Source organism: Myxocyprinus asiaticus, chromosome 17, assembly GCF_019703515.2.
Source record: "Myxocyprinus asiaticus isolate MX2 ecotype Aquarium Trade chromosome 17, UBuf_Myxa_2, whole genome shotgun sequence".
Lineage (NCBI taxonomy): Eukaryota > Metazoa > Chordata > Actinopteri > Cypriniformes > Catostomidae > Myxocyprinus > Myxocyprinus asiaticus.
In genome coordinates, this window is record NC_059360.1 from 15629048 (window position 1) to 15657024 (window position 27977).

The window sequence follows — 27977 nt, forward strand, 5'->3', positions numbered from 1 at the left end:
ACTCCTCCCTGTGAACAACACACGCGCCGCTCTCACAGCGCAATGGTCTCTTGGATTATTTCTAGACTTGTGGTGTAAGTCTTTATTCTGCTCTTGTACAGTATTGCCCTTGGTGTTTAAGACAATCGAGTGCTTTATCTTCATTTGATCCTTTTAAGCTGTTTTCTGCTGTTTAGGCGACCTCATAGGTAGATCACATACTGTAGGTTTAATATGGTTAGGTTATTTATAAGGCCCCATCAAGCCTGGCTATTTTGTTTAAACGATGATATTATAGTGATTATAGAGACTCAAGAACTAGAGTAGGCGATACCTTGAGTCAAGCTGCTGATTCTCAAAAATAAGATACATTTTCCATGGACTCCATGGTACATTTTGCAGGATATACGAGCGGCGCATTCTCATATATTCAATTAAGTGTGTTCATTGCAAAATCTAAATCAAGGGAAAATGTACACTGTAAGGTGTAGCTATTATGTCTTGCCCGCAGTGTGGAATAGTAAATACAGTACAGGTCTTATGTCTATAATAGAAAGACAATGGGACTGTTCAACTATCTGATGGCCATCGATCTGTGGATTTGCACCATGCATTTTATTTTTTACTATTTAACTGAGGTAAAATTATTGATTTGGTGTGTGCATGTTTATTTTTTCTATGTAAATCTTAATGTATCCATGGTATATGTTTTATGAGACTTCAGTTATGTTCACCTTATGTTCACATTATCTTTTTAACCCTCGCGCTGTGCGTGTAAAATCTCTAAATAGCCTTTCAATTCATTTTAGATCACAATATCCGATGACACTGCACTATCGTCAACACTTGTGCATTAAATTAGGATTCTGTGACAAGGCCTAAAAATAGGCTATATAACAAACCTTTCGTTTTTTGGTTGGTGTGTTCTAGTTAGGTTGAAGTGGACAAATGTTTTTGGAAATGTTTTGTTGTGTGGGTCCCTGACGGGGTTCTTCACAGAACCGGTTTGTTTGTGGGTCGGTCATTTGATCGGGTGAGAGACGCAGCTGTTGCTGAGCTGCTTGACTCAGAAAGAGGGCACTGCTACTTGTAACCCTTAAACACAGGTGCAGGTCACCTTTTGGTTATCTAGCACTTTCTAAACACCCGTTTTGCCATGTTTAGCCTATATGCAGCAGAGCAGTCCCAGTGAGCGGCATCCGTGCCGCCCCGTTTGCAGATGATCTTTTCATTGCGTCCTTGACCAGCATTCACTTCTTGTCGGATCTATTTTTATCAAGCATGCAGAATGTAAACTTTGAATATAAACGGGCCGGGGTCGAACAGATCTGTCGCCTCTAGACGTGCAACAATAGGCAAGAATAACAAAATAAATATCATGCTGAGTAAATTTGGCTCGGGGCGCCGTGCTAACGTGCAGTTATATCAAATATCAGTAATGGGAAGGGAGTGGAGCGGTTTCCTTTCAGGGAAGTGGACCAAGATGGAAATTACAAGTGGTTATTGTTATGTATTTTTGTAATATTTAAATTTCATTAGGGAACAAAGGTGCTAAAGGCACACCTTAAAGGGATAGTTCACCCCAAATGAAAATTCTCACATCATTTAGTCACCCATGTGCCATCCCAGATGTGCATGACGTTCTTACTTCTGCTGAACACAAAGGACGATTTTTAGAAGGATATCTCAGCTCTGTAGATCCATAGAATGCAAGTGAATGATGGCCAGAACTCAGAAGGTCCAAAAATCATATAAAGGCAGCATAAAAGTAAACCATAAGACTCCAGTGGTTAAATCCATGTCTTCAGAAGTGATATGATAGGTGTGGGTGAGAAACAGATCAATATTTAAGTTCTTTTTTACTATAAATATCCACTTTCACTTTCACCATCTTTTGTTTTTGGCGATTTGCATTCTTTGTACATATCGCCACCTACTGGGCAGGGAGGATAAATTTGAGTAAAAAAAGGACTTAAATATTGATCTGTTTCTCAACCACACCTATCATATCGCTTCTGAAGACATGGATTAAACCACTTGAGTCAAATGGATTACTTTTATGCTGCCTTTATGTGCTTTTTGGACCTTCAGAGTTCTGGCCACCATTCACTTGCATTGTATGGACCAATAGAGCTGAAATATTCTTCTAAAAAAATTTGTTTGGGCTCAGCAGAAGAAAGAAAGTCATACACATCTGGGATGGCATGAGGGTGAGTAAATTATGAGAGAATGTTCAGTTTTTGTTGAACTATCCCTTTAAGGAAAATCTGCTTTTTTCTGGTCACAAAGTGTCTCAAGATGAAAAAAACAAAACATGTCTTTTTATTGAATATTGATGGAGCAACATAATTTGTGTAAAAATATAAAAAATGAAAGGTTGTTTTGATGAATTTTTTTTTTTTTAAAGTGACGAGGGAGTCTTTTAACCCCACATTTGGAGAAAAATGGGTTGTAGTGATATGTAAATGAAGGGAAAATAGTTATAGGACAAAATTTGTCAACTTTTAAGACAGCAAGATGCTTTTTGAGTAAGAAATTAAGATAATGCTTATTCAAAATTACTACATCAGAAAAGGGTGTGCCATTTCCTGTTCATGTCAATCCCATTTGGCATTTCATAACATTTTAAGTATTCTATAAACAAATTAATTTCCACTGTGATTGGATCAGTCAATTTGATCCCACTTTGAACATTTTTCATAACAAATAGATTTGCCGTGTTTTATAGAGGCCTTTAGCCCCTGCCACATGGGGGCTTTTTACCCCAAATACTGTCCTTTCACTTATTGCACAGTTATTAAAAAGCTTTTGACTGAATGACCTTGAACAAAACTAAACACGACAAATAAGTATTTTGTCTAAAAATAAATGTGTTGATTTCAGGGATTCTCATCAGCTACATAAACGTGCAACATTTTAAAAATGATCAAATATTAGACCAAATTACCTCAGAATTAAACTTTAGACATTAAACGCAATGATCTCATGGATCAGAAATATTTTGCTGTATATAGTGTCAAACAGATGTTAGGTGAAGTACTGTGGGAGTTGTTGTTGCTATTAAGTGCTTTGGGAGAAAATAAAATAAAAAGTGCCTTTTACTCTGGGGGGTCTTTAGCCCTGCTGTACCCTATTAGGGGAGACTGGGAATGATTGTAACATTGGTTTCATGTTTTTAAGCAATACTATGGATTACAGAGCCAAAAAAATAAATAAAACATTTAAAAAAAAAAAAAGGCTACAATAACACCCAGGATGTAAAACCTTTTATAAACTTGTCTTTTTTTTTTCTAGGATAGATTTTTTGCATTTCATGATGGCAATCTGCACCATAACACGTTTATATGTCAACCAATATGTTGTTTTCAGTTTGTTCATCAAATTTGTTAAAATCCAAACTGAATGTGAATTTAAGTTTGATTCTTTTGTAAATAATTACAATACATCAACTTACAACGTACACTATTGGGGTACGTTTTTACAATGGAACTCTTAGTCTTCAACATGAATAATCACATGACGGATATTTGTAGCAGACTGATATTTCATATAGAAATTGAAGAGATTTAGGACCAATACTTAAATGATTTGCAGTTAGACAAAACTATTACAACCATTCCTGGTCTCCCTTTCTATTGTTGTTAATTTCTCTCACAAATAATTCACTTAAAAATGAAAAATATTTTTTTCACAAGAAAAAATATAATTATAAAATATTAATAACTACAGTACTCTAGACCAACACAAAATAGGTATCATTTTAAATCTTTGAAGCTCTTCTCTACAATGCATGTAGGCATTATGACCAAAGCTGAACAACTGCTTTGAAATTTGCAGATAAATCAGAAGTGTTCTGTTTTTATTATTTATTAAAAATGTTGCACTGTACATATTATTGTAATCGGTAAAAGCATCAGACTGATCAGATAGCCATGTGTCATATGTTGTTGAAAAGCTCTCAATGAGCAGAATACAACCAGCCTATTTGTTTTACTCACATACAAAAATATAGCAAGTAATAGTGCAGTCTGGCTGAAAACACATTAGCTTTCCTGGATCAGATGACATCATTGGAAATGATGTAGGGCAATTGAACACTTATCGGATTGGTGTAAATGTCATCCATATTTGGGCAGAGAGACTAGTGATTTATTGGTGACTGTTAAATATGTGACACAGTACATGACACAGACTCAATGATGACTCAAATGGCACAGAATGAAACTCATTCTGTGAAATCTAAAATTTCATACATACTAAAATCATGTATGCTATGCAAACCTTTAGTCATTGTTGTGTTTGCATGTGTAATTATTTTTTAGGTACAATTATTATGTTTTATTTGTTTGGAGAAGATTATGGACACTTGGAGATGTTTTTTGGACACTAGGATAGATTATTTTTGTAATGCCATAAACAGAGTTTTTCGGAGCCACATTATTTACACTCCGAGATATATAATGTCAAATCAGAAAAATAAGAAAAAAAGTAAATTGTTCGCTCTTTTTTTTTTTTTTCAGCGGTTTCTTAGGCTGAGAGTCACAGAATTAATTAATAGAATTAACATAATCTATATAATTAAAAAATTGAAAGCTTTCTTTTCAATGATACCCTCTTATCCATTACCCATTACACTTGACCCTGCTTGTTTTGTTTTTTTGACGAGTTACTGTATAAGCCTTTAATTTTGGGTATGCCACTGAAACAGGAAATCTATAAAAACACCCTCAGAGCTTAAAAGGTTCACCTCATGTCGTTCTAAACCTGTATTACTAACATATAAATAGATATTTTGAGTAATTTTTTGTCTGGAGCTGAAAACAAATCATACAGATTTGTATCGACATGATGGTAAGCAACAGAACTTGGACTATTGGTGGACTGTTCCTTTAAAAATGAGTTATCTGTTTTCTGCTTAGATCATTAGAGTACATGATGACATAATCCAAGCTATGACATAATTTTATTGAATTTTGTGGTGTACCATTGAACACTCGGGATATATGGTTCTACTTACTGATCTCAGGCATGTTTGTTGTATCTCTTACAGGCTCATATTTGGCACCCTTTACCCAGCATACTCCTCATACAAAGCTGTTAAATCAAAAGATGTGAGAGAATATGTAAGTATGAGTCACATTCTGTGCATTTTCACTACTTAATATTCATTGCTTTCTCCCTCCTCTTAAATGTATGCGTCTGCTCGTTCCATTTGCTGTAATTAGCTTGTTTTACTTCAAACAGGTGAAATGGATGATGTACTGGATAATATTTGCACTTTTTACTACAGCTGAAGTGATTACTGATATCTTTTTATGCTGGTAAGTACATTGTGCCATTGCGGGTGCTTCTGTTGAGTCATATTGTTAAGAATTATTCATATTTTAAAACTGTTGATACTTTTTGATGTGGCCTATACAACCAGGCCACATGTAAGTCTTATTTTATTCTTTGTTGAAGGCTCCCTTTCTACTACGAGCTCAAAATCGCTTTTATGGTGTGGTTACTTTCCCCATATACAAAGGGATCCAGTGTGCTGTATAGGAAATTTGTGCACCCGACACTGTCCTCTAAGGAGAAGGTAATATAATTATGTGATCTGTTCACTTAGTCCTTTATTATTTTTCCTTTGTGGTTGTCTATTTATTTCTATACCACATATGATATTATTATTATTCTTTTTTTCCCAGAATTTTTATTTTTGGGTAAGCTATCCCTTTAATGCTAAGAACTGTGATTGTTTGAGTTGATGGGTGCTCCTGGGGAAGTGTACATTTGACCCCTTTTCCTGGAACTTGTTGGGGTGATTTCCCTGGTTGTTCTAGGATGAGTGGTGGTAAGGAAATGGTCTTGTGATTTTCCACAGTCTTTCCTCTTCTCTTTATTTTTGTGGCAGGAAATCAGGAGGACACATAAGGTCAAATGGATATGACAAAAAAAAAAAAAAAAAAAAGAAAAAAACTGGTAACACTTATGAAGTGTACTTTTGTAGAAAGAAACAAAAGAAAGTTAAAATACATTCCTTTCCCAGTTTAATGTGTAGAGACAACTGTAAGTAAGCCATTTGTAGGTTCAAAACATTGATCTGTCAACAGCAACATTGGGCTGAGCCATGGAGTGAGTTTGGGGTGGGACAGTCAGTTTTGCCAACCAATGGCAGATGGGGGTGTGTTCAGGCATCCTGTTTGAAAACAATCATTGTTTTTGCAATGTCATTGGTGGCACTAGTGGAGTAGAATATGCACTGCAGCTTTAAACAGTGAAAGTAGCATTTTCATAGAGCATATGTAAAATATTCTGACTTTATGACTCTTTCTCAGGACATCGATGAGTACCTTTGCCAAGCAAAAGATAAAAGTTATGACACTCTGATGCATTTCGGGAGGAAAGGCCTGAATGTTGCAGCAACAGCTGCAGTATTGGCTGCCGCCAAGGTAGTAATCTAATTTTGTCACTTTGCTGTCATGCATAGAAGTCATATTATTTATAATACTGTTGCATGCATGGATTGTTCAAATTAGAACAATCGTCAGTCATTTTTGATATATCACCATTGGGTTAAGTTTAACATATCTCATATAGACTAGAAGTTGCAAGGTTTCCACTATCACATGTCAAAACATGGAAATATAAGTGAATTATAAGTGTTTTCAAAGCCTGGAAAAGTGATGGAAATTAATAACATCTTAAAATTGGAAAGTTCTATAGCTAATAAATGGAAATGGAAAATATAAAAATGAAAATGTCTATACACTGTAAATATATGCTCAAATGCTCAAAATAATGAATATTTTGAGTAGGGAAATATTAAATCATACAAATTAATTCAAATAAATTAAGCTTGATTAGTATTAAGAACTTTCTCTTTCTTTTGAGTTCATGAAAATGACATCTGTTAATTAACCTAGTAAATTGTTTTATTGTTTTGAGTTTAATGAACTTTAAATTTACAGGAACTTAAATTTAACTGAAAATGGGCAGGGGTTTTATATTTCCCAGCATGCTTTGCATGGCACTCGACAGGGAGAGTGATGTATATAATGTGTCTTTGTGGAAGATGAATGTAAAGGGGATACTTGTTAGTGTTTTTGTTATTAACAATTTGTATTGATAACATTAATAAGACAAACAATCACAACATAAAATACGGAATCAATTATATACATTAAACCCCTCCCCCCAAACAAAATCTTAAATTGCATCAGACGCTCCCTTGTATCTCTAGATGTAGACTTGATGTTTTTTAGAATCCTAGCCCACACTCCCTCCTCCAATACCAAGTTTAAATCTTTCTCCCATAATCTCTTGAGAGAAGTTGAAGTTCCATCCCCCAGACTCTGAATTAACAGGGAGTAATATACTAATGCCTCATGACCTTTTCCAAAAGCAGTAATCACCACTTCCAGAGTATCTGCCGCTTTAGGGGGTGTATGCTACTCCCAAAAATAGTACAGAGCAGGTGACGCAGCTGTAAATACCTAATGAACTGAGATCTGGGAATCCTAAAATGTTTAACCATATTCTCAAAAGATCTCAACACTCCACTCTCATATAGGCCACCGAGCGTATTAACCTCCCTCACAATCCGCTCTGACCAGCAGAAAGGGGACTTATTAATACATAATTTTGTGTTCAGCCATATGCTCGAGGCAACATTTAAATAAATGTCAGAATTAAACACTCTGGACACTTTTGTCCATACCACGTGTAAATGCGAGATAACGGGGTGTAACTTAACTTCTCCGGTTAGTTTAATAGAAAGGCTTTGCAATGGAAGAATTGGGGCAAGAACTTCCTGTTCAATACAAAACCAGGGAGGGGCTCTCTCAGGTGGAAGCGACCAATGAGTCAAATGTCTGAGACCGAATGCATAATAATAAAACAAAATCTTGGGTAGACCTAGCCCACCTTTGTCAATCGGCCTATGTAACTTATTGAAATGTAATTTGGGATACCTACCATTCCAAATGAAGGAATTCGCTATGCTATCATATTGCTTGAAATAAGAGAGGGGGACATCTACAGGAAGAGACTGTAGCAGGTAGTTGAATTTTGGAATACCATTCATTTTAATAACATTAATCTTCCCAATCATAGATAAATGTAGTGAAGCCCACCTGTCCGCATCGCTCGAAAACCTTTTTATTAAGGGGTCAAAATTAACTCTAACTAAATCACATAAATTTGCTGGGAATAAAATGCCCAAATATTTATTGACCTGTTTGGGCCACTGGAAGGCGCCCGGCTGAAAAGCCGTTACTGGGCAGTACACTGTCAGAGCCAAAGCTTTGGATTTAGACCAATTGACTCTGTATCCTGAGAACTTAGAAAAGGAATTAATAATTCTGTGGAGGCAAGGCATAGATCTAGTGGGGTCGGAGACGAATAATAAAATATCATCTGCGTAAAGCAAAAGCTTATGTGCCATACCTCCCGCCACCACCCCTGGAAAATCATCTTTCTTTCTTATCGCAGCTGCTAATGGTTCCAGGACAAGACAGAACAATAATGGGAAAAGAGGGTAACCCTGAAGGGTGCCCCTATCCAGAGTAAAATAATTTGAAATTAATCCATTTGTTTGTACTGCCGCTACCAGGTGTCTACAAAGTAACTTAATCCATCCAATAAAAGTATTCCCGAACCCATATATTTCCAAAACCTTAAAAAGATAATCCCATTCTACCATATCAAATGCCTTTTTGGCATCAAGTGAGATCGCAGCGATCGTTCGCCACTGACCACATCATATTGATGAAACGCCTAATGTTATCAGAAGAGCTGCGGCCCCGAATAAACCCCACCTGATCTACCTGAAGAGATGTCATAACTTTACTTAACCGGTTATCCAGCATTTTTTACAACATTTTAACGTCTAGCTGGATCAGGAAAATTGGACGGTAACTCTTAAACTCGCTTAGATCTTTGTCCTTTTTAAGAATCAGACTGATCCGGGCTTGCGTCATGGTTGGTGGAAGCTTTCCATTCTTTACTGATTCCGTATAAACTTCTAGCAAAAGTGGAGCCAGTTCTGTAGCATAAGATCTAAAAAATTCAGTGGCAAAGCCATCTGGCCCCGGAGACTTGCCTGTAGGCAAGGCCTTAATGACCTCGCCAAGCTCTTCAGTCATCAGTTTAGGGAGTTCTAATGGTTCCACATAGTTCCTAATATCTTCATCAGTAGACAAAGACGTGGAACTATAGAGATCGAGATAGAATTCTTTAAAAGCATTATTAATATCAATGGCCGAGGTAAATATGTCACCACCAGCAGATTTCACTGAGGGAATGGTAGAAAAAGACTCTCTCTGCTTTATATATCTAGCCAAAAGCTTCCCTGCTTTGTCCCCCAACTCAAAGTACGACTGTCTTGCCCTGAATAGCCAAAACTCCACCTTCCATGACAAAATAGTATTATATCTGTATTTCAGTTGGGTAATTTCTCTGAGGGCATCAGACGACATTCGGCGCTTCAGCTGTGCCTCGGCACTTTTAATATTCCCTTTCCAATTCCACGAGTTCTTGTGCTTTGGATTTTTTGGTGAATGAGGCATACTGTATGATCCAACCCCTAAGAACTGCCTTAAGTGCCTCCCAAGTCACGCACACAGAGATACTGAAACATTGATTTCAGCCTTTAACATTTGTTGGAATTCAGGATTTTGCAAAAGGGATATATTAAAGTGGCAACTAAATGATTTCTTTTTCTCCGTATGTGGCAACACCTCTAAACACACCAGGGAGTGATCTGAGACTAAGATGTTTCCAATTGAGCAATCAACGACAGATGAAATAGGGACTTAGATATATTAAAAAAAATCTATTCTAGAAATAATCTTATGAACTGATGAAAAAAATTTATAGTCCCTACTAGATGGGTTAAAAGTCTCCAGATATCTGTAAGACCAAAAATTTTATACATCCTGTGAAATGTCATTGTTGCTCTAGGCTGCTTACACACTTTTGCTTCACTATGATCAAGGACTGAGTCCATCAAAGGATTAAAGTCTCCTCCCAATATTATATCATGAGGGGTGCCAGCGGCATGCAACTTCCCTTCAAGATCTATAAAAAAAGCCCTGATCATCAACGTTAGGTGCATAAATATTAGCCAAAATAAGACTTTGCCCCTGAATTTCTGCTAAAACAATAATTAATTTTCCTAATTTATCTTTATTCTGTTTGATACATTTTTTTGTAGATGTTTACTTATCAATGTAATGACTCCCCTGCTCTAACTTGAGCCAGCATTAAAGAAAACATGTCCACCCCATATCTTCCCAAATTTTTCAGTTTCCTACGGGAAAAGATGCGTTTCTTGAAGAATAACTATATCATTTTTCTTACATTTAAGAAAAGAAATAACCTTCCTTCTTTTTATGGGGTGCCCCAACCCATTCACATTCCACATGGAGAGAGGCAATCCACTCATATTAACATTTGACATTTTGACATATTAGAAAAAATAGATTGTGTGTCAAAAACAAAATTATAAAGACCACATTCCTCATTAGTGCAACAATCAAACCCCAAACTTCCCCCAGAACCAAACAAACAGAAAAAAGAATAAAGTGCGCATTAAAGCTAGGGTGTGTAATCCAGAGAGGCTAGCAATTAGCAAGCTAGCTTTGAAAGCATAGAGCCCTCCCTCGCTTCAGAGGTGTCTCCAAAGCCACGCCTCCTCTATCACACATGAACACACACACACACACACACACACACACACACACACACACACACACACACAGAGCAGAGTCTAAGAGCCAGGAGGAGAGATATGTTGGAGCTAAATACTTCATTACATTAACAATATATATCAAAAACAAATCAAACCATGTAATTACCTGTCCAAAAGAAAAACAGCAACCATGGCATCATTTTTCAGACCCTTTGAGTCCCGCAGTTGCCTCCAGCGTGGAAAAGCAACACCAATGTTAATTCTGCTTTTATCACGCTCTTGATCCAGATGTTTTTTTGTTGTAGAAGTTTCTAACATGGTCTTTCTTTTCTTGTTTCCTTTTACTGGTGGTTCAGGAGGAACATGAGGTAGCTGCGATTCGCCTTCCATTCTCGCGCTTGCTCTGCACAGCATCAAGGAACCCACGCTGATGACGTGTGATTGTCTGTGCGAATGTTTTGCGTGGCGGTATGCAAATATAGATTGACAGACAGGAAGGAAATCCTATCATTACATTCGGACCGAATGCAATGATTGGTTGATAATTTTTTAGTCCTGTCCCTTCCACAGAAGATATATATATATATATTTTTTACATTTAGACCACTTAAATTATTGATTGCTATCAGGATGTGAAGAGACTTTCAACCAGTATAACAAAAAATGATTCTGGAAAAGATTGCACACCCTAGCTTTAACCTCGCGCACGACAGCGCCAACTGGCATCCATCCCTCTAAACTCAAACAGTCCATGTACACCTACGAGAGCCCCCATGACAACTTTGCCATCGGATTGCTCTAGTCCGGTGTTTCTATAAAAATTTTGTGAGACAGAATTACATAACAGAAGAAAATCTATTAAACAAACTCCAGCCAATAGGCAGGATAAACTCAAAGAACATGTAGATTCATCCACAAAACTGTCCCGAAGGTGAGTTCCTCCACAAAACAAGCTTCAGCCACTCGCGGAACCAGCACAAAACAAAAAAAAACCTTCAGTTTTCCCAGGCAGTCAAATGAATGTTCATTGAGCCGGCCCATTCGACTGTTACGTGAGTGCAACGGATGACCCAATCACTCCAATGTCCTGCAAGAAATATTCCACAAAATAAACTCCAACCAATAGGAGGCATAAGTGCAAAGAACGTGCAGATTCATCCACAACACTGTCCTGAAGGAGTGTTACTACACAAAACAAACTCCAGCCGCTAGGCGGAACCAGCACAGAAAGAAACAAAAAAGGCACCCAGCTTCCTTGGATGGTCAAGTGAATGTTCAGTTAGTCAGGCCCACTCAGCTGCAACGTGAGAATCACACAATGACTTACTCACGCCATTGACTTTATGAAGGAAAATGCTTGTTGGGGACAAATAAACACTTTGCGGCCATCCTTAGCATCTATTCTCAGTTTGTCTGAGAACATCAGTGCAAAAGCGACCTTCCAGTGATGTAAGAGTTTCTTGCATTCCTTGAATATATCACGTTTCTCTCTTGTTGAATTCGCAAATTCTGGGAGCAAGAAAATGTTGTGGTTCTTTCAAGAAAGCCTTCCTTTACTAATGTTTATCGGATGATCTCAGAAATTTGGCCAGAATTGATAGGGGCCTGTCTTCCTCAGCATTTCGCCGAGCCGGAGCTCTGTGAGCTTCCTCGATTTCCAGCTTATGGCCTGTTATGTTAAGCAGACTCGGAAAGAGCCCATCCAGAAATTCCACCATATTCTGACCCTCTGCTCGCTCAGGAATTCCAACAATTCGGACGTTGTTCTGCCGACTACGATTTTCCATATCCTCCAACTTTTCCCAGACACACTCCAAGTCTGCTTTGGTTGCTAGCAGATTAGCAGCTAATTCCCTCTCCGATGGCTCCAGGTAATCGATCCGTTTCTCGACATCCGCCACTCTTGTAACCACCTCAGTGAATTTTGTCTCCATGGCAGTGATCGATCGACGTATTGCAGCAAGATCCTCCAAGCCAGCAACGACCTTCGTCAGCATTGTAGACACATTCAGCAATTCTTGCCGAACCTCTTTCACCTCTCCGGCCAAATTGACTCCCTGGTCCGAGGCCTCCGGAGGGGTGTCAGCTTGAGCACGTAAGTGTCTTTTAATGTCTCCAGAGCACGAGGATTTTGAATTCTTTGACATGTTGTCTTCCTAGAACATCAGGGTGTATCAAATCTCACCGGTTTATATCATCAAAAGTATCAAAACTAGCAAAGTGTGCAGAGCTCGCCGTTCACACATCCGAACCTTGCATGGCATCACTTGACCTCCACTTGTTAGTGTGTAATGCTTTGTTGTATTATTGAGAAGAGTTTCTGTTATGTTTTTGGGGGTTACCATTATGGTGAAGAGTGGAGCTTGAGCTTAGGTTGAGGACAGGTACAATTTAAGATTGTTTTACAGTACATTCCTTTATTCATTGAATAATTGCTATGCTATTCAAAGCATAGTGCTTTCAATTTGTATGCATTTAACATGCTAGTGTTAACTATGCCTGGTATTTAGCTTTAGCTAGTACTAGCTAAGGAGGTTGCTCCAACTTTGTGCATTGATGTTGAACTAACATGGTAATTTGAAGTTCAGCCAAAGAATTAAGGTAAGTGCCATTAAAATGTAAGAGTCAGCTTACTCAATATTTCAAGTTAAGAGTGATTAACATGCATGTGTAGCACAAAATCTCAAAGTTCTATTTTCTTAACCCTCCTATTAAACCTCCTATTGCATTCAGAATACACCTTTTGCATTTGCGGGTCAATTTTGACCCGGTGGAATTCAAGCTTATAAATCATTCGTAACCCGATGGTTTTCATCTAAAACTATATTGTAAGTCATTAATAGGTTCTTAACTGTTCATACATGTAAAAAGATTTATATTTTTGGCATGTTAACTGACAAAAATAAAAGTTATTAATAATATGTCCTTTTTTTTTTTTTTTTTAAATAACATGCAGAAATTCTTTGACATTTCAAAATATACAGTAACTACACACTGTAAATGTTTTTTCGTAATTTTAACAGTAAAAGACTGTAAAAATGCTACAGTAAAAAATGTTAATTGGTTAATGGGTAGTTACCTTAAAATATATGGTAAAATGTTTTAATACATTTAAAAAGACAATACATGTCATTTTACGGTAACATTTTGTAAAAATAATCTTTTTTATGTAAAACGTATGATTTTCTGTATAATTAACTGTAAAAATTATAATATGTTTAACAAGAGAGTACATGTACTTTTTACGGTAAATTATTGTTAAAATTACGGTAAAAAACAATAATCGGTCGTTCCCACAATTCCCTGCATGATCCATCATATTTCATTATATTTTATGGGAATAGTTATGTTTCTTCTTATTTGTAATATCAGTCACGTACATTGGGGTGTTCTGTGTTATATTTGATGTAGTTTAGTTAATGTTTACTGCATTATTTTAATGTCACATGATACCCTGATGGTGTTTAGTGTTTGTGTGAGTGACACTGAGCACTGTCTCTATATGTTTATTGGTCATTGCTCCAGGAAGGGCCTCTATTGGTGAACTTCATGATTAACAATACATTATAAAGTGTAAAGCAGATTTGTACAGTTTCAGAAGGTTAATATATCAAGTTTATTATTTAATAATACACTATAAACCCTAAAGTTGTCATTACTGTAAAAATCAAGTTGTCTTAATTAAGTATTACTTGATTACTCAAATATTTAAGTTCATCGATCTTATTTTTCTTTAAAACCCATAGACTTAAGATTTGAAGTGTTAATAACTCAAACTATTGAGTACAAAATTGAGGCTACGGGGAATACCCACAATCCCTTGCTGCTTGAATTATGTTTCCTTGGTCAGAGGGAACAGATTGGGGAATTTAAATAATTGTTACTAAGAATTCATATAAGTTTTAGCTCTTTTGTTGTATTATTTATGCTTTGTTGCAAATAGTTGTTTGGTGTAATGTCACCATTAGGATGATCTGTGTCTCTTTGGTCAAGTTGGACCCTGGTCACACCATCTTAGTTCTCTTTGTGCATGTGCAGCTGAAGTACATATATGCATTTCTGTAAATAATTATTTAATAACTGACTTAGAATCAGTTATCATCTTTATTTGAGCTGTGCTGTTGTTTGATCTAAAATTGAATCAATTCAGTTAAAATGTACAACAGTAGAAACAACATTATTTAAATTCAAATCTGAGTTAAGTCTACTTGCATGTAGTTAACTCAACTTAAATAGTTAAGTTCACTCTACTTGAAAACCAAGTTAATTGAACTTAAATACTCAAGTTTTGGGAGACCTCATTACTCAATGGAATTGAAGGAACGAGTTTACTTTCGGTGTATAAATGACGGTAATGCACCGTAAAATATGCAGGCGTCAAAATTACATCCCGTAAAGCCTGAAACGTGGTTACCGTCTTTTTTACGGTGAATTTCCGGCAACCACAGCTGCCAGTTTTTACTGTAAATTTAACAGGATTTTTTTTACAGTGCAGCAAAACCAATATGATACTTGTGAAGACGTCTTTTTTTATCAACATTTCTGTGATATTATTTCTAAATATAACATAATATACAATTTATATTAACTATCTAATTTGAGAATTATTTGAATTAATTTCCAATTACTCATAACTGCTCAATATAACTTGGTGGTCAAAAGTTATGAAACCAACGTATTCTTTTTCAACTAAACTTCATCAAAACAACTGTACAGCTCAAGTATACAACATTAATACTTCTTTACTATGTTTTTAAGCAAAATCTATTCTATTTACTTGCATGTACTGCTGAATGTTGATGTGTGAGTATGCTGCATGCTGGTTCAGCATCAGATGGCTGCAGAGTAAAATGTGGACAATTTCCTCTTTCAGGCCCTTTTTAGAATAATGTGTGCATGAACTTTTGCTCTGGTCACACCCTCTTTAGACAGTAGTACCTTTAATTTAGCTTGTTTGTTATGTTTGTTACACCTGTCATGTCGTGTGTGTGCCAGTGCGTGACTGTATGTGTATGTGTGTGTGCATGTTTGTAAACAAGATGCAGTCCCAGTGAGAGACAAAAAGTATGTGAGAGAGTATGGGAAAGAGGCAAAACATAAGAGAAGTGTTTATAAGTAAAAATCAAATTCAAAGATGTACAAAAAAATCTACAAAATATCATGTGTTTAGCCATAATTGATGTCCGGGTCAAATTTGACCCGCAAATGCATTTCTTAAATAATTTTATTAAAAAATCTGAGAATGAAATTTATTATGTGTATTTTGATAGTCTTGACAAAGTCACAAAGTTTGGTTCCAATACTAAAAACATTGTGGTATTTAAAAATTATAATCTACATCTCCCGGGTCAAAAATGACCCGAATGCAATAGGAGGGTTGAACTTTGGAGTTTATTAACTTAAAAATGTTTGTGTTACTGATTACCTCATATTTTTTCAGTTCTCCTAACTTATTAGGGTTTACAGTGTAGTTAATATAGATTTTCTTGTTATGCTTTGCTCTAAAATATTTCATCAGATAGATCTTGCTCTTGTGTACAGTAAAACTTGCTTGCAAGCCATAGTGATGTCCAATTTGTGATAAGATTGTTCTTTTGAGTCGGTTATTTTCAGTGAATGGGTCAAATTAATCTGAACGATTAATAATAAGCAAATCATCTGAATTAAATGATTTTTAAAACCCCTTAACCAATAATCACAAATGACTGGAAAGATCATGGAACAGTGTGGCAACCCTGAAGTTGGTTTATTTTAGATTCATACCTTATCATAATACAGTATAACTAAACAAGGCTAGTCAAACAAACCATTCATCCACACCATCTTCATGAACAATTTGTATAAACAAAACAGATTGTAGATGATGGTCTTCAAAACACAGCATGACAGTATTTATCTGACCCTCCATGTTTTTGATCCAGGGCCAGGGCGTTCTCTCTGAGCGGCTTCGTAGTTTCAGCATGCAGGACCTGTCGTCTCTTCAGGCAGAGGGCCAGACAAAGACCCCGAGTTCTGTAACCACTCAATCTGCAGCCGCACAGCACAGAACACGCACCATGATGCGCAGCAAATCTGAGACTGGTTACGGTAAGGGTAAGACCACTGATAACCACTGTATTTTTGTTAACCCTTTGGAGTGCATACAACTATCCACAAATTAGATTGAAAAGGATACTACCATCAGGCAATCAGATTTCTGATTCTAATTAGTTCATATGCTTCTCTTGTTCATCCCTTATATGCAATTTTTAAAACTACGTATACTGGGCTCAACAGCAAACACGCAACATGTGAATAAATGCAGCTAAGCTATGTAACTCACTTGCACATGCAAAAGTGGCGTTTACTTAAAGGTGCACTCAGTATCTTTTGCCTTTGTGTCATCTTGGACTTATACTGACACCTAGTGGCTTGGATGCAGCATAATTTAAAATCAATAGTTTTTTGTTTCAGGCGCCATTGTTGAAATGTGGTATTCACAGTCAGCCATGATTACTTTAATCAATGAGGGAAAGTGTCAAATAACAGGACGGTTACTGAGATTAAGTTAGTAGTATTCGGCTGGTCATGTGATTCATGGCAGCCCCCATATGCGGACCCTTTCCATGTAGAATAAAACAGCTTTTATAAGGTTACTGATATGACTGGAGTCTTTATTTTAATGTGAGTGGTCATGATTTCCTACATATATTGCAAAATTACAATTCGTGTCTTTAGGAGTTCAACATTTTTAATGAGGAAAAAATTACTGATTGCACCTTTAAGAGTCTTAAAGGCACGGCGGCAAAATCGGCCTGTTTATTCTAATGGTCAGACAGAGGGTGGAAAATAGTCAGAGAAAACCAAAATGACTGTTTTGAGTGCAAAAAAAGCGCCTTACTAACAATATAATGACCTAAACAATAAAAATATATGACATAACCCCTTAAAGTAATGCAGTTTATTTATTTATTTTGGTCTGAAAACTAGCATAGTTAGACATTCGATTAGACAGTATCTGTTTTCCATTCATAAACTGAATAACCAAATGGCCATTGATTAATGGCAAACAAGCAGTAGATCATTTAAGTAACTAGTCATTTAGGAAAGAAATAGCTATTCTTCGTCATGTTTTTCTTTTGTACAAGCTGGGAAAAATGTACCTTACCTTTTTAGATGGTTCCTGTCCAAGCTTGTAGATATAAGAAGCCCATTGCAACACTGTTTAGGAAAACTGTGAGGCAAAATATATCAGAATCCTTTTACTGAAAAGCAGGAGGAATGTATTTTCCCTTGTATAAACAATTTGTTAGAAGCATTGTCTTTCACCTACTAATTATTTAGTAAGTGACTCTTTTTAAATCCGTCTGTAATGAAATGCTAACTGGATCTGAAAGAACTTAAAATTCAAAGTTCAAACTACATTTTATGTACACAACCAAAGAGTGATACAAGAGACATGAAACTAGCACAGCTAAATAAGAAATCAGTTATATAGGAAATTTAACAGACATTATAAAAAAATATCTGACTGCTCAATGCCATGACTGGCCAATCAGAGTCATATATCCAAAGAGTGGTGTAGTTATAGAATATATGCAGTTTAAGTACAGTTGTTGTCACAGTTTGTGTTTTAATGCACTGTTGTCATGGTACAGGCCATGATTTTGACATGACCGATTATGAGGTCTTGAACTTGGAGCAATGCACCTATATGAAGCCTCCTTGCCCTCTGACTCCCACACCTACCCTGACCCCATCACAGCCCACTCCATCTGAGCCCCTCTCGACTCCAGCACAGGCCAACACAACTCACGTGCTTTCGCCCCCTGAGTCCTTCCAGAATAAACCTGCACCCTATCCTCCTTCTCCACCTGTAGCCCAGGAGGAGCCTCAGGATTGGGGGAAGGAGGGATTTGTCCCTTCTGGCTCACCCCAGATCAGATTTAAGAGGCGTGCCCCAGAGGTATCCCTGTGTTCAGATGGCTATGCCTGACATGCTTGACTGGACTGGGGGAAGTGTGAGCTTTGTTGTGACTAACCACTCAAACACTAATTATTGCTGCTGTTTAACCAGCAATAGTAAGGAGTCTAGGTCTCTGAGCATACCATGATCTAGAAAGGGTACATTAAGAGGGGCGTTGATGAGTGGGGATTGTGCGCATGTGTATTCCGTCAGGGGGGTGGGGGGTCTGGGATGTTAACTGCACGTCCAGTGCCGGTGTTTGCCAGTTGATTAGCACCATTAACACACTGGATTGAGCAGCTGCAGCAATTTTGGTAAAGTGACAAAAGCTTGTATCTCATTGGTCAGTCAGTTTTCATCGCGGTCTGAATCGTACCACTCTCCGTAAAAAAAAAAACCTTTGGATTGTTGCTGGAATTTTTTCGGACACAGTGTGAATAACGCCATAGGAATCCATTGTTCCAATTTAAAAAGCATGTTTGGATGAACCTTTACACCGAAAAAATGGACGTGGTGTGAATAGGCCTTAAGCCTGACACTCTCACCAAGCTATAGCATTTATGAGTGATCACAGCTAGCATTCAGTTACTGTGAGTAATAGGAGAGAGATTAGTGTCTAATATGGCTGGGAAAGATGACTCAAGTCTCTTTAATGGAAAAGAGTCAAGCTTACACACGCTTATAGTATGTCGAGGAATCTTGAGTAGTACTTACACGTTACTGACAAGTTACGAATAAAATTTCACATATATTGATTTACCTGCCATTCAGCTAATAACTTTTTAAGGAACTGCATCAATGTATGTTTAAAAGTTTAAATTGCAAGAACAATATTCTGACCATTGCTGTTTATCTGACATAAATGATCTGCTAATCAAATCAAAGACATACAAGTGCTTTACTATGGTGACTATCTATTAATGGAGGAAGTGTTTGTTTACACACATGCACAGTTCTCCTCCTATGACCTTCTGTCTACTCATAAAGACATGAGCTTATTAAAGGGATTGTTCACCCAAAAATGAAAATTCTAATCATATACTCACCTTCATGTTGTTCCAAACTCATATGACTTTCTTTCTTCTGTGGAGCACAATAGGACGAATTTTAAAGGGTGTCTTGTTCACTGATTTCAATACAATGACAGTGGATAGAGAAGCTTAAAAAAGGACCCAAATGTGTCATAAAGGTAGTCCAAGCAATTCGTGCGTCATCTTCCAAGTCTTGCGAAGGCATGAGAAATTAAATGTAAGTTATTTTGTGAAAAACTGTTAAATGAAATAGTTTTTTTTCTAACCAAAGGTGGCGGATCTCTGTTCTGGATTGTTCTGTCCCAATATAACCCCTGACCACACTCCCGAAACAATGAAGCTAAATGATCAAATGTAGGCTTTTGATTTGTCAAATCGTGTTGGACATGTGTTTGTCTGTCCTTAGATTGACATGTCACAGAAATAGGCTTGCTGTCATGTGTTTACATGAGCTTGTGATCATGTTTATTTGTGAACAGTAAACATTAGTACAAGTGTGCATAGCTCTCTGATTTTACCAGCGGGTTCTGTGATTGGCTCCAGATTGTCATCATGCATCTGCCTCTTCCTCTCTCTCTCTCAGCCTCCTCTTAGAACCCTACGACCAGTCACCTGCTCCAGATCAAGGAATGCCCTCACTTCTGACTCTGAAGCCATGTGACTGTGCATATGCTCCGAGAGTGCTTTAGCTGTCTTCCCTGCAACATGAGCAGATGCAATGAAAGACGGCAGAGAAAAGAAAAAGGATGCAGCCAAAATGTTAAAATATTTAAAAGCAGCCTTGCTCTGTAATGAGGTAACCAAAGCGATGTGCAAACCTTTCACTTCTGATCTTTGACACTCGAGGGGGAGGGGCATCCACTGAGGTAACACATATATGTACATACTGCTGCTCTGAGACTCATCGGGGGTTATTGATCTCGTTTTGTACATATTTATGGTATGTCTGAGTGGAGATAGAATTTTTGGTATGATTTTGGGAGAAACAGACACATGCATGTCATTTTGGTTTTGTGTCCTGAGAGCCCTATTACCATAACCCTCAACTAACCATAACCACCACACACACTGCAAAAAAAATAAAAAATAATAATTCTCCTAATCAATTTTTTTGTCTTGTTACCCAATACAAATGTCTATACATTTTTTATAAGAAGATACATTTCTTGAGAAGCAGAGTTAAAAGTTATTAAGACTTGTTTTCAGATCTTAAATAAAGTTAATTCTTTTTTTACCCATATTTTTCTTCTTGTTTTTAGTATAAACCTCACTAAATTTGGTTAGATTTACCCCAGTGGGGTAACTTAATTCAAGATATATTCTCTAAAAAACAAGTCCTAATACCTCATAATGTTGCTTCTAAAGTAAATTTATCTTCACTGTTAAAAATCCAACATCCATTTTGTCAGACAATCTCTATAAAAGTGATTGAACTCTCTAATGTGGAAAAGGTTGAGATTATTTAAAAAAATCGATAAGGTCAACTTTTATGCGATTCAGTGTAATCAGTACAAAATTTAAACAGCGAGAACAATGTTATGTTTGATTTTGAAGGTAGAATTTACAGGCTTTTGAGCATGCTCAGTTTGATTCCTGAGGAAGCCATTTGTGGCAGAATATTTCTTCTCCAATAGTCATGAACATCTGTTAAAGTCAATGAAAGGTCCTGAAAAATCATGGGTCAGAAATGTGGGAACCCTGTTAGGCTAAGCACTATGGACTTCATATTGTTGCATCTGCTACCGAGTGTGCCAATTTGTTTGGAGGCAATACCCATAAACCTTTGCGCTTGAATTTATTTATGTGTGTTTGGTCAAAGCGTGGTGAATTATGAGAATATGTAACTAATTGTTTAGAATTAATAGATGTTTTTTTTTGCTTTATTTAGTGTTTTTAATGATGTAAATGTTGAAAGTTGAGTGTTTTGTTTGTAGTTACCATCAGAGTGATGTTTGCTTTAGTCAACTTTCTTAAGTTTTAAGTTGTCTTAACTCTTTGAATGTTTTAGGGGTGAGCATCAACACTGTTCATTAAGTTAGCCCAACTAAGTAGTATTCAGGTGAGGCTGACACATGACCTTTAGTGAAAATGGAAGTCTGCTTAAAGAATATCTTGTTCCAAAAGCTCAATTTTCTGAACCAGGAAGACACTATATGTATGCACTACTAAACTTAAAAATGCAAACTTGTTGAACTTGGGTATACATGTAGACATCACTGTTATTTCTGAGTTTGTTGGACTTAATTTAACTAATCTGACCTTAAAGCTGAAGTATGTAATGTCTGCGCCACTAGCACCACTGAATGGAATTGCAAAAATAAACAATGCTTTCAAAACAGCTTTCTGAGTACGCCCATCGCCTGCAGTTGTTCAAACAGTCAAGTAGTCCCGCCCCAACTCAATTCATTGGTTGAGTAACGTTGTTGAAGCGGATCTTACTCTACCCAAGTAAATCTCACATCAAATAACAACAAAATGTAATTCAATATAAAATAAATAAAACATAGCAACAAATCTTCAATTTGGATTTTTCTATCAGCACGAGACTTGAATTTTCGGGCCGCAGTAGCAAATTTACCACCGCAACGTACATCGGCGTGCCCCAGAGACAGGATAACCAGAGCTTTGGGTTAGCGCAAAGGACAACTCAACATGCATTCGATATTTCGGCACGCGGACACCACAAAATGAATGCACTTAATATGAATTCTACAGAGAATCATCTCATTTAAATCACCGGGGAAGAAGTAAAATTATAGTTTCATATTAAATCTATTAGGAAGAATTTGTTTAACTTCATTTTTATATTATTTTAAGTATTTTAATCGCTATTAGGCTATTAATTTTAGAAAGACTAGCTACATTGCCCAAACTAAGGTAATGATGAGGAGCCATCCATTGTGGTTATACCTCTATTATTAGGCTACCAATGACAATTTAACAGTGGAAGAATTATGACAGGCTAAACATGCAAGTATGGGCAAGTAAAAATTGTAGAATGAAGGTGTTTAAAATCTGGACCTCCATGAATTTTGGACAAATTGTAGACAAAGTTTTCCTCCTGTTCTAACCGGCTCTTTTTACCTTCAGATATTTCAAGATATGACTTACTATAAATTATTAAGAGTCTGATGAAAGGAAAACAATATTTTGTAAGGACACAAATTTTTTTACTGGAAGCACAGTTCCAGCTCAGTAAAGTGGCCCACTCATACTGTAGGTACTGTCTTTTAAAAGTCTTATTTAAATTAAATTCATTTAGTTTGATTTCCCATAGCATTTTGAAGTAAAATAATTGTAAAATTCTAAACGTTCCAGATTTCCACTGTAAACATGAAATACAGTTTATATATTTGAAGATCATTTTTGAACCCAGGAAAAACCCTGACTGTGCCATAGTGTATGGGTGTTTTGAAATTGTGAATGGTAGGTAAATTTGTGTAGTGAGCCCAAAAAAAAAAAAAAAAAAAAAAAAAAATATATATATATATATATATATATATATTTAAGTATTTGTCTTTTTTTGGATTTTCTCCCCTTTTCTTCCCAATTTGGCATGCCCAGTGCGCTCTAGGTACTCGTGGTGGCGTAGTGACTCGCCTCATTCCGGGTGGCGGAGGACAAATCTCAGTTGCCTCAGTTGCGCATCTTATCACATGGCTTGTTGAGCGTGTTACTGCGGAGACATAGCACATGTGGAGGCTTCATACTATTCTCCGCACCATCCACGCACAACTCACCACGCGCCCCATTGAGAGCGAACCACATTATAGCAACCATGAGGAGGTAACCCCATGTGACTCTACCCTCCCTAGCAACCGGCCAATTGGTTGCTTAGGAAGCCTGACTGGAGTCACTCAGCACACCCTGAATTTGAACTTGCGACTCCAGGTGTGGTAGTCAGCGTCTTTACTTGCTGAGCTACCCAGGTCCCCCTAAAAGTATTTGTCTTGTAGGGTTGGATTATGTCTTTTTGTGGTGTTAGAAATTAAAGATAGAAGGCCTACTAGTATCAAGTAAGCGCACTTTATGTCCAGGAAGGTGCCACGGGAATGGGGCCCCTGGGCTTGAACGATTTGCCTGTTCATTAATGCGACCCTGCCCATGACATCAAAACCTCACTCCAGCCTGGTGTCCAAAGTTGGCAACCCTAACATACTTAGTTTTAAGTTGAGAAAACTTAAAAAGGCCCTCAAAGCTGGTTGCCTTAAGTTTATTCAACTTCTGATTTTTAACAGTGTTGTTTCAAGGAGGTATAGACATTTTTACTGAAAACAAGACAAAATTACTGATTAAGATTTTTTATTTTATTTATTTATTTATTATTTTTTTGCAGTGCAGTACAGTGTACTCTTCTTCTAGTTTATGAACATACATGGGAGTATCTTTGAGTACAACTGTCTGCAGAGAGTGACCTTTGAATACAAGCTTGTAGTTCAACCAAAAAAAAAAAAGAAAAAAAAGAAAGAAAGAAAGAAAAGTATTGACTGAAATACCATTTATGATATTGTGCACCTTAAATGATTCATGATATAAATTGAATGGACAATGTGCAATGAACTAACAGTAAATCAACCACAAAATATACAATAGGAATTGTGATGTTACGTAATAACCATTTGTAAAAGGCATAGTTCACCCAAAAATGCAAATTCTGCCATCATTACTCACCCTTATGTCGTTCAAAACCTGTATGACTTTCTGTCTTCTGTAGAACATAAAAATAGACATTTTAAAGAATGGACTGGTCACTCTTTTCCATGCATTTATGAATGTGGACTGGAGCTTTCAAGCTTCAAAAATGATGCAAAGCATCTTTAATTTGTAATTTAAGCTTTTAATTTAAAGCACCTTTAAAATATATCAAAAGTGGTCCATACGAAACCAGATAATTCCTTTGTGTGAGGAACAGATAGAATTTAATCGTTCATTGGAAGAAAGAAATTCATACAGGTTTAAATTGACATGAGGGTGAGTATAAATGACAGAATTTGCATTTTTGAGCAAACTATTCCTTTTTAGTGCTTTAAAGTTAACCAAGACACCAAGAGGCATTAGGCAAATTAGTTTTTTATTTGTTTGGTGACATTCATATTTTTTCATTAATCATTATTAATCATTATTACTAAGCATGTACAGTATTTGTAATCGTTTAGAAACGTTCAAAAGTTAGCACTGAATGACCAACATGGAGTTTAATGTATTTTTTACATTTGAATCTAATTGAAATCATATTTTGGTTCATTTCTACAGTCGCTGGCTTTTTAAATCTGTTCAGTTGCTTGATGTTGCATGCATTCACATGAAATGTTGACAATATGAATGTGTCCCTCATCTTTGAGCGTGTTCAGAATTACCGTTGAAGTACCTAATCAGAGTTGAGTAGGCATTGGTGGTGCGGTGATCGGCTCTGTGACACTCATAGTACCCAGATGGAAAGAGAGACAATCACAGAGCGAGTTCTTCACTCACTGTTGTAGTGTAGCTCTTGTAGCATTCACACATTTAGTCATATAGTTTACTCCTAGACAAGTCAAATCACTGTGCGATTACACTGGCATGTATCACAGCTTGGTGTTGTATCATTTCTGATTACAGTCATGTGTATTAGATTGACTTAGAGCTGTAGATTTCTTGAATGTCATGGAGAGAGCAGCAGAGTATCAACTGTTTCAAATGCATAGCAACCACAGTTGGATCTTGGAACACTTGATATTCTTTATGTAGAGTTTGAGAGGGAAACATTATGTTTTAGACTGTGAGAATGATGACAATCCGGATCTCACAAACACGCCTTGTAGAATCAAATGTTTAATGTGTTTAAAATATCCTAACTGTCCAAATGAACATTTCTTTAGAGTGCTTATATCAAGCTTCATTGACAGAATATCTGCCTCAGGAACCGTTTTTGTCATTATATTACAATTAATTTTTTACAAACGTAAAATTATCTACATTGTTAAGGGAATAGTGCTAATGAAATGTGGATGAATTTTACGAGGCAATGCCTGGGTCATATTTCACCCCCAAATCAAAAGAAAATAATAAGAAATTAGATGTTTTATAAAGAAAATAAAGCCAATTTGAAAGGAATACATAATTCAGGGTTCAATACAAGTTAAGCTCAGTTGAAAACATTTGTGGCAGAATGTTGATTACCACAAAAAATCATTTTGACTCGTCCCTCCTTTTCTTTAAAAAAGTTATATTGAGGCACTTACAATGGAAGTGAATGGGGCCAATGTTTAAAGTTTAAAGTCAGAAATGTGAGGCTTATCATTTTATAAAAGCACTTACATTAATTCATCTGTTAAAACTTGTGTATTATTTGAGCTGTAAAATTGTTTAAATCATTATTTTTACAGTTGTTTTAGGGTTTGTTGATATTACATCGTCATGGCAACGAAGTTGTAAAATTGGCTATAACTTTACAACGAAAAGGTTAGTAAGTGATTTTATCACACTAAAATCAAGTTAACATCCATTTTGTTTACGTCTTGTAACTATACTTTTGAAACAGTGAGTATTTTAACGTTTACGGATTGGCCCCCATTCACTTCCATTGTAGGTGCCTCACTGGAACACAGATTTTTGCTTTTTTAAAAGAAAAAGAGGGACGAGTCACAATACATTTTTGGTGGTTATCAATATTAGGCCTGAAATGCTGTCAATTGTGCTTAACTTGTATCGAACCTGGAGTAATCTTTTAAGATTTATTTGCATTGTGAAATTATTTTCATAACAATTAAGCACATTTTCCCTTAAAATTCTCATTACTGTAATACAGTATTAAAAATCATCCTGTCAGCATAAATTAAATGCAGTATAACAAATACTAACATGCCGAATACTGGAAGGTGCTGTAAGCGATTTTAGCTGTTCTTGAACTTCCACAAGACTGAGCCATTGAATTAGACACGCCCCTCCTTTCCAAAGCACCACACTCCAAAGACAGCATTGAGACTGAAAACCGAGCAGCACTGTGTCTTCTCACGGTTGTCAAACACAACAGTAGCAAAGTAGCGCTCTCAGCTGACAACTGTTATGAATCTAAATATGACATTAAAACTGAATAAACATTCTGCATCAACTACTGCACTGTGAGAATGTGCAAAATGATGGACAGGCAGAAAGCACATCTTCTGATTGGCTGATCAAACAATGTGTCCGCAGCCCAAGTTTACAGAGTCTAGTGCTGTCACAGAGATCTGTGAAATATCTCAGGACACTTATTTCATTCATATCTTTCAGGGAGCAGAAACATTTTCTGCATACCATTCCATAATAATAAAAAAATTGCTTACTGCACCTTTAACCACTGTAATTTTCTGATTTACTTTGCAATCCAAATAACATATTTCACTTTAATATGAATGTGTGTTTAAAATAATTTCAAAATACATAAAATCTTAAAATTGACTTAAATGTGTAATATTTTTTTCCCTTTTGATTTTAGGGTGATATTTGACTACATGTATTGTGCTTAAAGGAGGAAAAGCATCTGGTTTGAATTATTTCTGTTAGCTTCATATTTTCAGTTTTGACAGCTAGATAAAAAATGCAGCATTTTCTCTCTGTGACATTGGTATGATTTTAAGTGCTATAAGTACATGGAACCATCTTTGGCCTTGTACTACATATACTACAAGTTTTGACTACTGCTGAATAGTTTCTTCAAATAATCAAGTCATTAAAGGCACAACCTTTGACATTTCTAACCAGGTAAATTTCAACTGAGTTGTTGACTATGCATTTATCATGCAGTGGGGAAATATATGAAATATATTTACATATGAACTTACCCAACTTAATATCTACCAAATTGTGTTTAAAATATGAATCTTATGGACTTGTCTCTGTGTTGGAAGTGTTAAAATATGATGCAGGGACAATTTTAGATGCATGCTTAATCATGCCGGAGGATATGTTTTAAATTCAGGGACATATAAGTAGAGGCTGTGCCTTTAAAGACGAGAAAAGTCCTGGCTTTCTGTTAAAAGCATTTGAAACTGAAATCATTTATTTTTGCCTGAATTGTTTGTTTTGTGCAAGGTTGTTCCAAAAAGACCACTTTTTAATGTAGCTAGAAAAAGACTTGAGAAAAGGGTGTCAAGATGTTTTCGTAAAATATAACGGCTTGCAGCATCTCCTTGATGTATTTCCATATTTCACCGCTGTCATGTCTGGCAGGCCAGAATATACTGTATCTCATTATTCAAGGTCATTTATTGTTGTCTTCAGTGATAAAGACAGAAGTTGATGTAAAACAGTGAAATGATCTCTGTTGAAAAACCTCCAAATGTATTGCATTCAGCAATTAAAAGGTAAATGTGAAGCCTTGGGTCAT

The 27977-nt window shown here is 36.4% G+C and overlaps 1 protein-coding gene across 2 annotated transcripts; it reads left to right on the forward strand.

The window, feature by feature from the left end:
* On the forward strand, positions 1-27965 carry LOC127454878 (receptor expression-enhancing protein 1-like). 2 transcript variants are annotated; one of them, XM_051722371.1, is made up of 8 exons: positions 1-74; positions 5030-5102; positions 5224-5300; positions 5440-5560; positions 6300-6413; positions 16576-16747; positions 18292-18599; positions 20214-27965. In XM_051722371.1, the coding sequence occupies exons 1-8, from the start codon at positions 43-45 to the stop codon at positions 20289-20291; spliced, it is 975 nt and encodes a 324-aa protein (XP_051578331.1). In that variant the 5' UTR covers positions 1-42; the 3' UTR covers positions 20292-27965. The 2 variants fall into 2 exon arrangements, with proteins under 2 accessions (XP_051578331.1, XP_051578332.1); XM_051722372.1 differs by lacking the exon at positions 18292-18599 and having other exon boundaries at positions 16576-16741.
* Positions 27966-27977: the final 12 nt, after the last annotated feature.

Bases quoted from the DNA above. Each gene is read 5' to 3' on its own strand.
- LOC127454878 (XM_051722371.1), top strand. From the start codon at position 43: ATGGTCTCTTGGATTATTTCTAGACTTGTGGT. The intron at 5,103-5,223 runs GTAAGTATGAGT...TACTTCAAACAG, and splicing joins CAAAAGATGTGAGAGAATAT to GTGAAATGGATGATGTACTG. The intron at 18,600-20,213 runs GTATCCCTGTGT...TCTCTCTCTCAG, and splicing joins TTAAGAGGCGTGCCCCAGAG to CCTCCTCTTAGAACCCTACG.